At 63.0% G+C, this 14,818-nt stretch overlaps 1 protein-coding gene across 7 annotated transcripts; it reads left to right on the top strand.

Annotated features, from left to right (window-relative positions):
* The first annotated feature begins 4,249 nt into the window (after window positions 1-4,249).
* On the top strand, window positions 4,250-11,667 carry NUDT14 (nudix hydrolase 14). 7 transcript variants are annotated; one of them, XM_074326773.2, is made up of 6 exons: window positions 4,250-4,430; window positions 7,350-7,393; window positions 7,938-8,002; window positions 8,143-8,380; window positions 9,865-10,005; window positions 11,190-11,667. In XM_074326773.2, exons 1-6 carry the CDS (start codon window positions 4,260-4,262, stop codon window positions 11,650-11,652), a joined length of 1,122 nt encoding a protein of 373 aa, XP_074182874.2. In that variant the 5' UTR covers window positions 4,250-4,259; the 3' UTR covers window positions 11,653-11,667. The 7 variants fall into 7 exon arrangements, with proteins under 7 accessions (XP_074182874.2, XP_074182876.2, XP_074182878.1 ...); XM_074326777.2 differs by having other exon boundaries at window positions 4,253-4,430; window positions 9,917-10,005; window positions 11,190-11,458; XM_074326776.2 differs by having other exon boundaries at window positions 4,253-4,430; window positions 11,143-11,458.
* The last annotated feature ends 3,151 nt before the right edge of the window (window positions 11,668-14,818 follow it).

The raw sequence follows: 14,818 nt of genomic DNA, 5'->3' as shown, positions 1-14,818 counted from the left end.
GCTGCTGTGGGCTACTGTGTGCTACTATGAGTGGCTGGTGGCCAGCGTGAGTGGCCAGCAGCCAGCATGAATGGCCGGCAGCCATCGTGAGTGGCTGGCAGCTGGCGAGAGCTGCCGTGAGCTGCTGTGAGCGGCCGACTGACAACCAGTGACCAACTGCCTGAACCAGGGGGGAGCGCAAGGCTCATAACACCAGCATGGGCCAGGGAGCTGTCCTACTCAACTAGACTGAGAAACAACGGCTTGAACTGGAGTTGGGGGCGGGGAGGCGGAAGGGGGGAAAAAAGATGTGCTTTTTGCTCACCTTTCCTTCCACGTGTAAGTTACCTCTTTTCCCCCTCTCCTTCTGTGATGGCTAAGTGTCCTGTCAGCATGGCTGGGAGCTACCTGATATTCAATGGGACGCTATTCTGGGTGTTCCTGAGGCTGATGAGCTTGGCATCTGGATGGGCCACCTCGCCAACCAGTCCGTGGCGGCCTGCACAGAACAAAAGGCAGAGTGAGTGCAGATTGCTCTCCGCCTGGTGGTCAGGCAGGGACACAGGTCTCTCACCTCTGGACTCGGGCTGGAACCACAGGGCCGGCCGGGGGCAGACTTGGGGCCTCTCAGCCTCCATGACCCCGTGAGCCGGTACAGGAATTGGTGAAGTGCACGGGACAGAAAAGAAAGCCTGAAAGCAGACTCCTGGGCCCCTGCAGATCTGAGGGCCTCTGGAGGGCCGAACTTGGAGCTGGAGGTAGGGTCAGTGTACACTTGGTTTGTGTGGCTCAGGCCAGAGGCCTACGGCTCTCTTCTGGAGAGATCAAAGGCCCAGAGAACCTCCCAAACACTGACACTTGGAGCCCCACAAAGGGACTGCCGGTGCCTCCTGTCCCCGGTCTGTCACGTCAGGAAATTCCTGACCAGTATCCTTACTGCTCTGCCTGTCACCCCTCTGGGAAAAGACTGAACCCTGGAAGAAGCCACCTGTCCACCTGTCCACTTGTCCAGGCTGCTGGGTACTGCCCAAAGAAGCCCCGCTCACCCTGCTACCTGGGCTCCCAGGCCTCTGTCCCTTGCGGACCCCTGCATAGCCACCCTCCCCTCTCACCGAAAAGGGAGGTGGCAGCCAGCAGGAGCCTCCTGAGTGTGCTGCTGGCGCCTGCCCACCCGAGGGGCCAGTCCTTCCACTACCCCTGGAGCACTAACCCTGCCCAAGGCCCCACTGGCATGGACCCTCCTGGCATAGGACCCACCTGGTGAACTCTCCACATCCACACCTTGATCCCCAGGACTTTCAGCAAAAACATGAAGTGAAGGACCCCGAGATGGGGGATGATGCTGGATTATGGGGTGGGCCCGGTGTCTTCACAAGGGCCGTATGGGAGTCCAGAGCAGAGATGTGACAGCGGGAAGCAGTCAGGGATAGAAAGGGGCCACGAGCCAAGAGCATGGGCGCCTCCAGGGGCTGGAAAAGGCCAGGATCCGAGCCCAGCCCCAGCCCCCTGGAGCCTGCAGAAGGAACACAGCAAGGCTGCATTGGGCTTCTGCCCTCAGGACCATGGGGTACTAAGGCGGTGCTGCTTGAAGCCACTGAGTTCACGGTGCTTTGTTCATGGTAGTGCAGGTACCAGTCTCTGCGTCCACTCAGCCCTCACTCACTCTGGCCCCCCAACCGGCCCTGGGGGCTCCGAAGCCCCCATAATACCAAACCCAGCAGTGGTTTCTCCCTTTTCGGAGGCCCCATGGCCCCTCTCTGACCAGGCTCCAGTTCTGAGCCGCCAGGACACACTAGGAAAAGAAAAATGGCAGAACTCACACCTCACTCAGGAAACTCACCCCTCGCCCCCGTGGCTCCATCCCCAGGGCTGTGGTTAGGCTGCAGTGGCCTGGTCTTGGCCCAACAGGAAGGGCCCAGGCGTGTGGAGGTGGGGCTGGGTGGCCATGGCCAGCGTCAAATGCTCCTACAGTTTTGCTGATACATTTTCCTTTCTTTAAAAAATCTAACTGAAATTTGCATAACACTAATGCTTTTACTGTGTACAGTGGCATTTAGTACATTCATAACAGGGTGTAACCATCACCTCTGTCCAGTTCCAGAACATTTGCATCACCCCAAAAGGAAACCCTTCCCACTAAGCAGTCTCTCCCCAGCATCCCCTCCCCAGCCCCCAGTTTCTGATCCACTGTCTGTCTCTATGGATTTGCCTATTCTGGACATTTCATATGAATCGATCCTATACCTTGTGACCTTCTGTGTCTGCTTCTTTCCTGTAGCAAAACAGCAGGGTCATCGTGTTGGAACAGGCATCAGAATGCTGTTCCTCCTATGGCTGAGTCATATTCCGATATATGGCCGACCCACAGGTGTCCATCGTGTGTTGATGGACAGATTGTGGATGGTGCTGCTGCCGCAAGCATCTGTGGAAGTCCGTTCCTGGTTGCTTGGGGTACATGGAGCAGTGGGATTGCTGGGTCTGGTATAAGTCCATGCTGAACTTTCTGAGGACCTGCCAGACTGTCCCCACAGGGGCGGCACCCTGCTAATATACAGACGGCACCTAAGTCCTGCCACCCACACCACCAGCCCCTCAGCAAGTGTTATTATGAAAATGTTATTTTCCCCCAAGTATGAGGAAAGTAATGTCCGGTGGGGATGCTTCCAGGGCGGCCTCCCAGCTCTCACCCTGGGCCCTGTGCTCCCCCTGGGTCTGGCCACTGCTGGGCAAGCTCTGTAATTAGTCCTCACTTTTCACACGACCACAGGCAGGAAGTGGCCTGTGCTCCAGGGAGGGGGCAACCCTGTGACCCATGTCTGGAGGAAGAGGCCTGCCTGGCGTTTGGATGGTGTGGGGTCAGCTTCTGGGATGGGCTCTCGGTCGGCGGTCTGCCCAGCCCAGGACACCAGGTGGCCAGGGCAAGGCTAGGAAGCACCATCCCCTACCGAGTGGGACCTGGCAATGGCTAGTCTCCGACGATGACCCCTATGAACCATCCCTTGTGAAGTCCCCTCCCCACGACTCTGTGACTCACAGGACGCAGAAGTGATGCTGCTTGACATCTGAGGCTGTGTCATGAGAAGCCTGGCCTATGGCTGAGTGCCAGGAAGCTGGCTGCGGAAGAATCCACTCTGAGACCACCCTGCTGTAGGGAAGCCCAGGCCAGCCCCACAGAGAGGTCGCACACGGTGACACAACCGCCAGTCCCACTGTTCTAGCTACACAATTGAGGCAGCCAGGCTGGATGTGTGTCCCCACTGAGCCTCCAGAAGAATCCTGGGGACAGGGGGGAGGGGGGCTGCCCGGCTGAGCCAGGCCATTACCCAGGGACGGGGACACGGGAGCAAATGGGTGTTTTACAGGCAATAGATAACATGGGAGTTGATTTCAAGGCCGCACGGCCAGCCCCACCTGGGCTGTCCCTCCTGAGGCCACAGTTCAGAGAACAGACACTGGCCCAGGGCTCAGGTCCCCCACCCCACCACTTGTACCTGCCCCTGGGGAGGCAGTGGTCACTTTGGAGGGGGTCCTCAGGGTCCACACCCAAGGAAGGACAGGGCCCTTCCACAGCCTGGGAGGGGTGTCAGCGGGGAGGGGCTCCTTGGAGGAACAGCCCTAAAGACTGGGACTAGCAGCTCCTCCCACTTGGGCAGGTGGACCGTCTGGTGCAGTGCAGGTCAGCTCCCCCACCCCGGGAACCTGGAGGGGAAGGCCTGGCTCTGCCTAGGCCCTTGTTCCTGTCCCTTCCCCACTCCTGCTCCTCTCACCTTGCCCTTCTTCCAGAACCTTCTCCCCAGCCATGAGTCTCTCTAGAGGTGTCCACACTGCCTCACCCCGCGCGCCCAGTGACCCCTGCACACCGCTTCCAATGTCCTCTCCGTTCCTCCTGTCACTGGCTCCGCTACGCAGCCCTGACCGCCAGATTTCTCTCTTCAGAGCACAGTCTCTCCTTCCTTGTGGCCTGCGCCCTCCTCTGGACGACTCCATCCCGGGGTTGTGGTCGACCCGTGGAAGAGGCATCCGCTCGGCTCATCACCTGCAGAACTGCACCTCCAAGAGCAACTCTCCCGGACCAAGACGGCCCAAGTCCAGGAGCATCGGCGATCGCCCCTTGGACCCGTCCATTCCAGTCCCCCCTGATCCGCACCCTCGGCAAGTCCCCGCCCGCGAGTGCTCAATCTGCGCGGGGCCTCCCGCAGGTGCCACCTGCACGCACTGCCCGCCAGCCCGGCTGGGGAGTCCGCCCCGCCCCGCCCCGCCCCGCCCCGCGCGCACTGGGCATGCCCAGAGCCGCGTCACGCGCCGGCCTGCAGGAGTGCGGAGTGGACCCTGCCGCGTCCGCCCCAGCCCGGGCGGCCTCACGCGCAGCCATGGAGCGCATCGAGGGGGTGGCTGTGGGCCGCTGCGCATCCTCACCCTACCTGCGGCCGCTCACGCTGCACTACCGCCAGGTGAGGCCGCCCCGTGGGCGCCTTCCGCCCGTCCCTCCCGTGGCCCGGAGCCCCGCCCACAGCCCTGAGACCTGTCCCGCCGCTCCTCCCACAGGCCCAGCGACCCGCCCACATCCCGGAACTTCGCCGGGTTCCCGGGCTCTGCGAAGGGGTCCGGGTTCCTAGACCGCGTGAGCGCCTCGGTCGGGAGGGGCTCCGGCAGGGACACCTCGGGGACGTCCCTCATCCCTCCAAGGAGGCTTTGCTGGGCTCCGACCCTTGTTGCGATGGGACTTATTGGGCTCCGCTGGGATCTGGGTGGCGAGAGGAGGCGGGGAGGGAGGAGGCCCGAGATGGAGCTGGGTGAGCACTGGAGAGCCTCTCCAGGTGGGCGCCCTCCCCAGGGCAGCGCCTTAGAGTCTCCACCTGCCCCACTCGCAGGCTGCCTCCCAGGGAGTGGTCCTTCAGGGAGAACAGGACCCTGTTCCTGGGACAGGATGCTGTGTCCCCTGGCCCCCGGCACGTGGTATTGTCACCAGGGGTGAATGAGTGGCCTCTGCCTCCCTCTGCCCTTATCCGGGGTTCACCGAGCCCTGGCCGCCTTCCTCCTTCACATCTGTCCGCCATCCGCTGTCGGGTTGGCGTCCCCCAGCACCGCTGCCTCCTGCTGGATGAAGACTGCCCTTCTGCCGGCTCAGGCAGGACAGGCACCCTGTCCTCTCCCGGCCCCTTCCTCTCACCACCCTTGTGAGGCCCTCCTGGTTCCCAGCCTGAGAGAGGCTATTGCACCCCCACTTTCCCCATGACGCACCCAGGTTGGCAGTACTGGCCTGGGGCAGGAGTGGGGGCCAGTTGGGAATCAGTGTGGGACATGGAGGTCCTGCCCGTCTCCCTGGGGTTGGCCTAGGGCAGGATGCCTGATTGTGGCAGCATGGCCCCCAAGGGCCTGGGGCTCTGGGCAGCAGCAAGTGGGCACAGGATGGGCCAAGCACATACCTGCTGGGCCCATGGTTGTAGCGCACCCCCACTTCCTGTGCAGGCCTGCATTCTTGGTGGACACCTTCAGGCCCGGCTGCACTGATGGGTGACGAGCACTGAGCCATGCAGGCAGCAGGCTGTGGTGGGCACAAGCTAGAGGGCCAGGCCAGCATTCCGTCAGGTGCCAGGGGACACTGGGCTGGCAGTGCAGCCACCCTGCCAGGGGGGATCTGGTGGACAGATAGACTGACCAGACGCAGGGCACCCCCATGGCACTGAGGGGGGAGGACTGTGTTCGCTCCAGTCCTGCCCCTCCCTCCCAGGCCTCTGAAAGATGAGCCAGGCCTGGGGCCACAAGCTGGTGGGTCCTGTGGGAGGGGCTGACTGGGCCTCAGCAGGCCTCTCTGACCTTGCCCTGCACCTCTCCTTGGCTGGACCTAAGGGTCTGATGGATGCTTTGATCTTGAACCGCGAGGGTCTGTGAGAACTGCATGCATGACAGTTACCCTGAGAGAGGTAGGGGCACAGCATGCATTTGGCACACTGGGGCAGGCCTTCCTTGGAGCCTGTCCTGGGTGGGTGGCTGGCCCCAGGGTGGCCGGATTGCAGACAGGCCTGGGCTTGCCTCTGGGGCAGTACCTGCGAACAGCCTCCTGGGCAGCCCAGCCTGCACAACACAGGACATCGGCCCTCCCTGGCCCTAGAAACCAAGGCTGCCCTCCAGGACGCCTATGCCTCCTGGCTAAGCTCAGACCAGCATGTGGGCCTCTGCCTGTGAGGTCCCCTGTCTAGAATACCCTTCCCTCATTTCTGTGGGGCCTGGTGGGGTGTCACCTCCTCCAGGAGGTCCTCACAAAGGCTGTCTCTCAGCGTCCTCTTCTGTAGCTCTGGCTGCACTTTCTGGGTCTCTGGGGCTCGGGTCCACTTTGTGGCCTGGACAGACCCCACAGGTGGGGCCAGCAGTTCACCAGAGCGTCTGGGCTGACTGAGGGGCTGCTGATGGGCAGCCACAGGGCAGCGCCCCAGGTTCAGCCCCATCTGCAGAGACCCCCTGGGGAGGGGGAGGGGCTGGGTAGAATGGCCACTGCCTGCTCTGGCCTCCAGGATGGATGCCTGCTTCAACTAATGGTGTCCAGCTGGCAAGATTCTGGGCCCCTCCTACCCTGCCTGCAGAACCCCACTGGTGTCCGTTCTGCCTGCCACAGCGGGCTGGGCCCAGGCCCCTGCCCCACACTGCCTCTCATACACTGAATGCTGCTCAGCGCTCTGGGAGCCTGTTGGGATGCAGTGACCCCGGTGGGGGGGAGGGAAGTGACAGAACAGCAGGACCACAGGATGCATGCGAGACAGTCCAAGACAGAGACTGGGCCAGGGAAGGGGATGTCAGAGTGTCCAGTCACTGTCATTGAACCCCTGTGTCCTGTAGTGTGCACTCCCACCTAGGTCGGCACCCCATCCCCCAGCTATTTCTGGTGCCGGTGTGCTCTCAGGAGGCCGGCCTCCCTCCTGCCTTCTTATCTTTCTTTGTCTAGTGGCCAGAGGGACCTTTAGCAATGGAAACCTGGTCTCTGCTCTGCCCTCTTGGGACCCTACCTGCCCTGACTGTGAGGATATGGCATGCCAGCCCCTCCTCCATGCCCATGGTCCTTCCCACACTTGGTGACAGCATACATCTGTGCAGCTCCTTGTACTTAAACTGTGCTGGGTGGTGTGCATGCCTGCCTGGGATGCCTGCCTTCCCCTTGTCCTGCTTTTCCGCCTCACCCTCAGAATATCAGGCCTCCTGACCTCCCTGCCCAACCCAGGCTGCTTCCCATCCCCGACTTGCAGGGAGTTCCTCTGTCTCTGATGGGCTGAGGCTGGGAGTGAGCCTCCCTGGTGGGTCTGTCTAGCCATCTCAGCTCCCCGGAGTACCTCCACCCATGCTGGCAGCCACCCTAATTGCCACCTTCCCTCTTTCAGAATGGCACTCAGAAGTCGTGGGACTTCATGAAGACACATGACAGGTGAGGGCCCAGCCTGGACCTCTCTGATGCCCATGGGGATTCTGGGAGCCAGGGCATGGAACCGCACACTGCCTCTGCATTCTGTGCCCCTCCATACATATCCCCACTCTCACTTTCCCTTGTCCGAGGGGCCACCCCATGGCTGGGTCCACTTAGACCATGGCAGTGGGCAGGCCCTCTTGGACCTGGGAAAGACCGTCTGGGGGCCCTCGCCCCCAAGCGTTGGGGTATGGTTCCAGTAGCGTGCCCATCAGCACATGTCACTTCAGTCACCCAGCCTGCAACTTGCCCAACGTGTCCTTCCCCACCATGCTGCCTGTTCTGCCAGCTGGCGTACGGTAGGCGTGAGTCCTAGCCTGACTGTGTGCCTCTGGCAAGCTCTGGCCCTACCTGGACCTTAGTCTCTCCAGCTGAGCAGGGGGCCCAGTTTTCCTGGGCTGCTGGGGAGAGGAGGTGGGCCAGGCATGCCGGGAACAGGGACCCCAAGGAGGTGAGGTGAAGGGGTTGCTTCTGTGCTGAGCTCTGTCCCCCCTGCCCCTTGCAGTGTGACCATTCTCCTGTTCAACTCTTCTCAGAGGAGCCTGGTGTTGGTGAAGCAGTTCCGGCCAGGTGAGGCCAGCCAGAGGGGGGCACAGGGAAAGGGGCCTCCCGGGAGAACTGAGCTTCGGTGAGGGGGTCTGGCCTACAGTGGGTCACATGGACGGGGCCACCACATGGCTGTGACTGTGCTCTGCCCTCCCCCCAACTAGCTGTGTATGCCAGCGAGGTGGAGCGCCACTTCCCAGGGTCCCTGGCAGCCATGGACCAGGACAGGCCACAGGTGCTGCCGGGGGCACTGCCCGGCTCTGTGGGGGTGACGTACGAGCTGTGCGCCGGCCTTGTGGACCAGCCTGGGCTCTCGCTGGAGGAAGTGGCCTGCAGGGAGGCTTGGGAGGAGTGCGGCTACCGCCTGGCCCCGTCCGACTTGCGCCGGGTGGCCACCTACAAGTGAGTGGGGCTGGGCCCACCTGCCTGCCAGGCTGGGGAAGAGCGTCCTGCTGTCAGCACTGCCCAGGGGCTGGCCAGGCTGCTTGGAGGCGGTGAGCACTCCGTTCCCAGGGGTGTGCAAGCAGGGTGACTCCTGTTTTCAGCATGGAGTTGGGGGAAGGTGGGACGGAACACGCCCAGATCGTGATCCGGGCTGGGACCCAGGGTTCTTGAAGCTGTTGGGGAGTATGCTGGGCCCGTGCCCCCACCCTGCGGCCCCTAGCCCTATGGGGCAGGCTCTGGTGGCAGCTGCTGCTGACAGATGCCTCTACTTCCTGTGGGATTAAGCACCAGGCGGCGTTGGGGGTGTGGGTGAGTCACAGATCTGCCCTGACAGGGGCTCAGGAATGAGGGAAAGGCTGAGCTCTGAGCTGGGAGGGGCCCCAGCACTCCAGGGGATGGGGGAGAGGTGTGACCTGGACCCTGGACTTCAGGGCCTGCCTCCACCAAAGCCCAGGCGCCCCTGCTGCACACTCCCCATGAGGCCCGCAGCTGGGGCCATCTTTCCAGAATAGGATGTTGGGGCAAAGCCCACCTGGGGATGCTGTGACAGGTCCTGAGGGCCTCAGAGTCCTGCACGCTGAGTGCTGTACAGGGCCTTCCCCAGAGGGCAGAGGTTCTGTCCCTTTTCAGCCCAGTGCAGGGGCCATTCAGTGTTGGGCCCCGGGCCCCCTGGTTCAGCAGCCCCCAGGGCCTCGTCAGGGTGTCTCCTGGCCTGGGGTTGGAGTGGACTCCCAGGCCCAGGAAGAAGGTAAGCCAGAGGACCCTCCGTGTTAAATGTGGGCTTTTCATGCCAAAAGCTTGCACATCCTGGTGTGAGGGGCCTCAGTGTTCTGTCGGTGTCCTCCGTGTGGCGGCCAGTGGCTCCTTGGTCTCTGAGCCTGCTGGGGACGCAGAGACTCAAGGACCTGCCCTGGAAGACTGGGAGGCAGGTAAAGAGGGGCTGCCCCTGAGGAATGAGCCTGGTAGAGTCCTGGCAGAGGGGTTGCTCGGCAGAGGTACTTGACAAGGGGGCCGGAGGTGCCGCTGCACTGGCTCCACAGACAAGGCCTCGGCTATGACCTGGTCCTGAGGGGGCTGGGGAGCCAATGAGGGTTGTGGGCAGGGGGCAGCCTGCTCAGACTTGTGTTTTGGAATCGAGGGGTTGCTGTGGGGAGGCAGGACTGGAGGGGTTGCTGTGGGGCGGCAGGACTGGAGGGGTTGCTGTGGGGAGGCAGGACTGGAGGGGAGGTCAGGTCAGCTGTCTCTGAGGCCTGTCTGGGTTGGACAGACAGCAGAGCTCATGCAGCCCTGTAGCAAGGCCCATGGCTTCCTCTCCATGGCCCCAGGCACGGGTGACGAGGCCCAGGCTAAGGACGTGATTGAGTGAGGCAGGAGTGGCAGTGCCTAGCCTGGCCCAGCACAGTCTTCTTGGGCTGGGCCAAAGGTCACGCCGTCTCCTTCAGAAGCCTGCGGAAACTGGGACTGGAAACCCCACAGACGGCATTTCCATCAAAGGTGCAGGCTTGGCCGCCGGCGGAAATGGGCCCTCAGGAAGGGTCTGAGGGAGATAAGGGGCCGGAGGGCGCAGGAAGCAGCTGGGCGAGGTCAGTCTGAGTGGGGTCCCCTCCTGGGGGGTGGAAAGTGGAAGCCCCTCAGTTCTGCTCCCTGCCGTGTGTGTGGGGTGCATCTCCAAGGGCGGCCTCCACCATGCAGGCCTCCGGCTGGCCTCAGCTAGCCTGGGCTGACCGAGGCCTCCCGCACTCCCTGGTCGTCTCAGATGCCCCCTGATTCCTTCTAACCTGCACACCTTGCCTGGCCCTTCCTCCCCTGTTCTGGGACCTGCTAACCTGTCCTCTTAGCCAGCAGCCACCGCGGCTGTTCACTCTTGTCCTCCACTAGTGCCAGTCTGGGCCACTGCCTTCTGCCTGAGTGCCCGAGTCCCTCCTGGGGGCCAGCATCCCCTTCTGGCCACCACCTACTGAGGAGGGAGCTGTCTTACACATCACTGCTGCCAAGGACCAATGGGCTTGGCCTTGGGGACCTCGCCGCCACTCTACCCCACCTCTACCTGAGCCCTGGCCTCTTGCCTGGGCTGCCTTGGCCCCGGCTGTCCCCAGCCTGGCATCCTGCAAGTGGCAGTGTAGAGAGCTGTCACAGGCACAGACCGCACAGGCTGCCAGCACGTCCCCACTTGCAGCCAGCCTGGAGCCCTGGATGCCTGGAGGGGACTGCGGGTTCAGGCCACCATGGGGTAGGAGGCCCTGACTGAGGGCCCCGTAAAGCAGAGGGGCAGGGAGGAGCCTGCACCAGGGTCTGCTGCAGACAGCCTGCCAGACACTGACCGGCTCCAACCACCCACAGCCTCATGGCTGTGGTGGGTCAGCGGTCTGCTACCAGGGAAACTGGGCCCGCCGCTCAGGGTCTCTGTAGGCTGCAGTCAGGGCGTCTGGGGCTCAGCGTCCTCGCAGAGTCCAGCTCCCAGGGCTGTATGACTGAGGGCCCTGTTTCCTGGCTGGCTTTGGTTGGGACCATGGTCAGCTCCTCCAGGCAGCCCACAGGCCTGGCCACATGGTCCCTCACAGCATGGCACTTGTTCTGTCTTCAAGGCCAGCCTGTCTACAGGTGGGGGGCATCCTGCTCGCCAGAGGGCTGAACGCGCAGAGCGGACAGGGCTTTGGGAAAGGTGGTGGTGGCCAGCGGGGCCTACACGGTGGCTCAGCAGATGCTGTCTCAACCCACAGGTCTGGCGTGGGAGTGACCGGCTCCAGCCAGACCATGTTCTATGCAGAAGTGACAGATGCCCAGCGGGACGGCCCGGGCGGAGGCCTGGCGGAGGAGGGAGAGCTCATAGAGGTCACACACCTGCCCCTGGATGGCGCCCAGGCCTTTGCGGACAACCCGGATATCCCCAAGACGCTCGGCGTTATCTTTGGTGTCTCATGGTTCCTCAGCTGCGTGGCCCCTGGCCTGAGTCTCCATTGAGTCTCCCGAGGATCTGGACCGAGGCCAGTCCTGGCCACCCACCCTGCAGACCCAATAAAAGCTGCTGTAGCTCCAGCCTGTGTGCACTGGCTCCAAGCTGTGACCAGGGTGGGTGGTGGGAGGTGAGACGGTGGGCTCTCGGCAGCAGAAGTGTGCCACTGTGGCTGTGCCACCTAGGGCCAGGAGCAGTGGGGATGGGCCAGGCCAGGCGAAGTGCTTGGGGGGCCTGCGGATGGGCCCACTGGGCTCCAGGACACGGAGTGAGCTAGGGCCACTGGGTGACGGCTGTGCCAGCCTCCGGCGGGAGGGGGTGTGGACAGAACTACAGGCTGCACACCCGGAGGGTGCACGCTCCCTGCCCCTGGGGCAGTGAGGTCCCTACCCTGACGGCTGGGCTGGTGGCCCTGGGTCTGCGGTACAATCTCTTCTGCCTGCCAGCCCGTGTGTGGCCCTGAAGCCCCTGCCTGTCATGGGGATCGGGCTGCCGTCCATCAGCCTTGAGCGCTTGGATTCACAGGAGGGCTCGGCTCAGCCAGGCACCCAGCCTGCTCCATATGCAACGGGCAGGCTGGAGTCCACTGTGGGGAGTGGGTGCTGGTCACCATGGTCAGCCAGTCAGGGATGGGGGCCCAACCTGACCCTTTATGAGGGTCATGACCTGACCCTCTGGTCAGCCCCATGGGTATTGCCTTTGAGGACAGGTTGGGGGCAGCCTGGGTCATGGCCTCCTGACCCTGGGGAGGGCAAAGTATCCAGCGGGTGCTGCCTGCACAGCCATGCGGGGACTGTTAGCCAGAGTGGCCAGGGGCTTTTCTGTGAACCGGGCTTAGTGCTCTGCCCCAGTGCCCCTCAGTACTGGGCTCTGGGCTGCAAAGGCAGAGGACTTGGAGGCAGGGCACACTGCCTCTGGCTCCTGCTGAGACCCCATTGTCAGGTGGGGCGACCTCCTGAGGGCGAGGTCCACCACCCTCCTGTGCTCCTCAGGCTGACCCCAGGCAGGCAGGTAGGCAGGTGCTTTTTGTGAGCATGCATGGAGGGGCACCCAGGTCCCTCCTTTCCTGTGGGTCCGGGGAATGCTTGTGGCCGAGTCTGGCCAGAGTGGTGCAGTGCACACAGCTCCTGGACCTGGCATTCCAGGCCACCCTGAGGAAGCTGTGCCCAAGCGACTCACCCAAACAGCATCACCTGTATGCAAATGCCGGCTGCCACCCAGGTGGGGCCTCCTGGGAGCCCAGCCAGGTGTGTGCCATGCTGTTGGGGAGGGGCCCTCGGGCAAGCAGTGTGTCCAAGGGGCTGGCCGGGGCCGGGTTGCAGTGGGGGCCTGAGCAGCTCAGCTCCACCCTGTCCAGAGGAGGCCCCAGCAGGCTGCCCCAAGCCCCACTCATCTGAGCACGAGGCCCAGGGCAGGTGCCCCCCTACCCACCAGCCCCCTTTGCAGCCTGCCTGATGCCCAGCCCTAGAGCTCCACTGGCCCTCTGGCCCAGACTGGCGGGTACAGGGTGGGGCTGGGGGCTCTCTCTGCCCCAGGGAGTGGACCGGGCTCTGAACTGGCAGGGCAGGGGTGGGGCACAGGGTCCCTGGACTTGGGTGCCATCCAGCCCCCTCTGCTCTGGCAGGTCAGCAGGCACTGCTGCTGAGCCTAATGGAACTGGCATCGATTTCCCGGCACGGGGGTGGGGGTGGGGGGGCTGTAACCGGAAACTCCCCTCCCTGGCCGCTATATTTAGCACCATAGAACACGGGGCGGAAGCACAGCTCACTCCTGAGTCCAGCCGGCTCCGTCCAAACCTTGGGCAGCCTGCACCCCAGCCTGGTCCTGAATCCCCCGGGCAAGGCTAAGTGGCTCCCAACCCCCCACATTGTGTTCAGCACAAGCTGAGCACCCACCTCAGAGAATGCTGGGAGAGCCCCTTGTTCTGGGGGACTCAGAGTGGGAGCCCTCAGGCTAGGGGGCGGGTAGAACTGGGAGACGGGTGTTGTGGCCCAGTGGGCCCCAGAAAAATGATGGGGGCCTTCCTGGAAGAGACTGGCAGGACAAGGTGGAGGCAGGAGCTCTTGACTCCCGCTGGATGTCAAGCCCTCTGGCCCAAGGCTGCAGAAACCCCAGCAGGGGGCACCCCAGGAGGAAAGGGTCTTTGTCCCCCAGCAGCCTCCAGTGCCCATCCCTCCCCTGAAGTGGACACCTTCCTGGGCACTATTAGGTGCAGGCAGGAGGGGAAAGGGGATGGAGAGCAGGAGGGAAGGTTTCTGTGTCCTGCAGGGTCGCACCCTAGGCAGGGAGGCAGGGGGCCTGCCCCACAGGGAGGTGTCCTGTGTCTGCTGACCCTGGGTACTGCCCTGATGCTTGCCCAGGTGCCCTGGCCAGGGGGACCCAGGTCTCACTCCCAAAGGGCCTGGAGGGAGGCAGATGGGGCAGGCTCCTGTCTCCCCAGCTTTGCAGAGCAGGCGGGGGCTCTCTGTACCCTGAGGCAGGGCAGGCCCCAGGGAGGCTGCATCCCCGCCCGGTTGAGCTGGAATCTTGAGATGGACTGAGGTCTGTCACTGGTGCCTCCCAGCAGAGAAAGCCTCAGCTAGAGCGCAGCAGCTCTGAACCGGGCAGCACAGCAAGCCCTGTGGGCAGCCTGAGCTGTCTTTCCTCCCAACACTGGCTGGGAGCAGGAAGCTTCAGAGCTGGGTGAGGGAGGGGCCCACAGGGGGCTGTTCTTTTACACTGGAATTCCCCCATCCTCAGGCCCCAGCTGGCCACTGGGCCCCTCTCGCACTATGGTAGTGGCCTCTTATGGCCTCCCTGCCCCTCCCCCGCAGCCAGGGATCTTTGTGAAAATGTAAGTCGCAAACGTGGAGCCCAACCCGGCTCAGCTGCTTTCCGTGACTTCCCGTTGGTCTTAGCAGGAAGACTCTAGTTGGGGAGGCCCAGCTCAGCCTGGTGCTCACACCCAAACCCCCCCACCCCCACCCCAGCCTCACCTATGCTCCTCACCCCTTCTGCCTTGGCCACTGAGTCTCTCTCAGGCCGTCACTGGGGCCAGGCTCCCTTGGCCCCAGGGCCTTTGCATGTGCAATCCCACCTGCTCACCTGGCTGACCTTTGCCTGCCCTCTGTCTTAGCAGGTGCTCTCCCTGGTTTTGGTTTTTGTTTGTCACTCTACGTTATTTATCTAAGTCCTCTGTCCACCGCTGACCAGGATGGGCAGGGGCTGTCTGCCTTGTTCACTGCTTGGTTGAGTGTGGTGCAGTGGGTATGGGTAGGGATATAGCCCTGGACCCCTGGAACTGAAGGGCTCCTCTCTCCTCCTCGGGCCTCAAGTACCCAGGTACCTCAAGCATCCAGCCCCAGGCCAGAGCAAAGGAAAGGGTCTGCACAGTGAACGCCCTGCCCCTGCAGGACGAAAGTGGGGCCCTGAACACAGCTCAAAGGCCCTTATTTGGTGGGGGC

The sequence above is a fragment of the Rhinolophus sinicus genome, chromosome 3 (genome assembly GCF_057876585.1).
Source record: "Rhinolophus sinicus isolate RSI-liver-muscle chromosome 3, RSI-T2T, whole genome shotgun sequence".
Lineage (NCBI taxonomy): Eukaryota > Metazoa > Chordata > Mammalia > Chiroptera > Rhinolophidae > Rhinolophus > Rhinolophus sinicus.
This window is presented reverse-complemented; position numbering and strand designations above follow the sequence as displayed.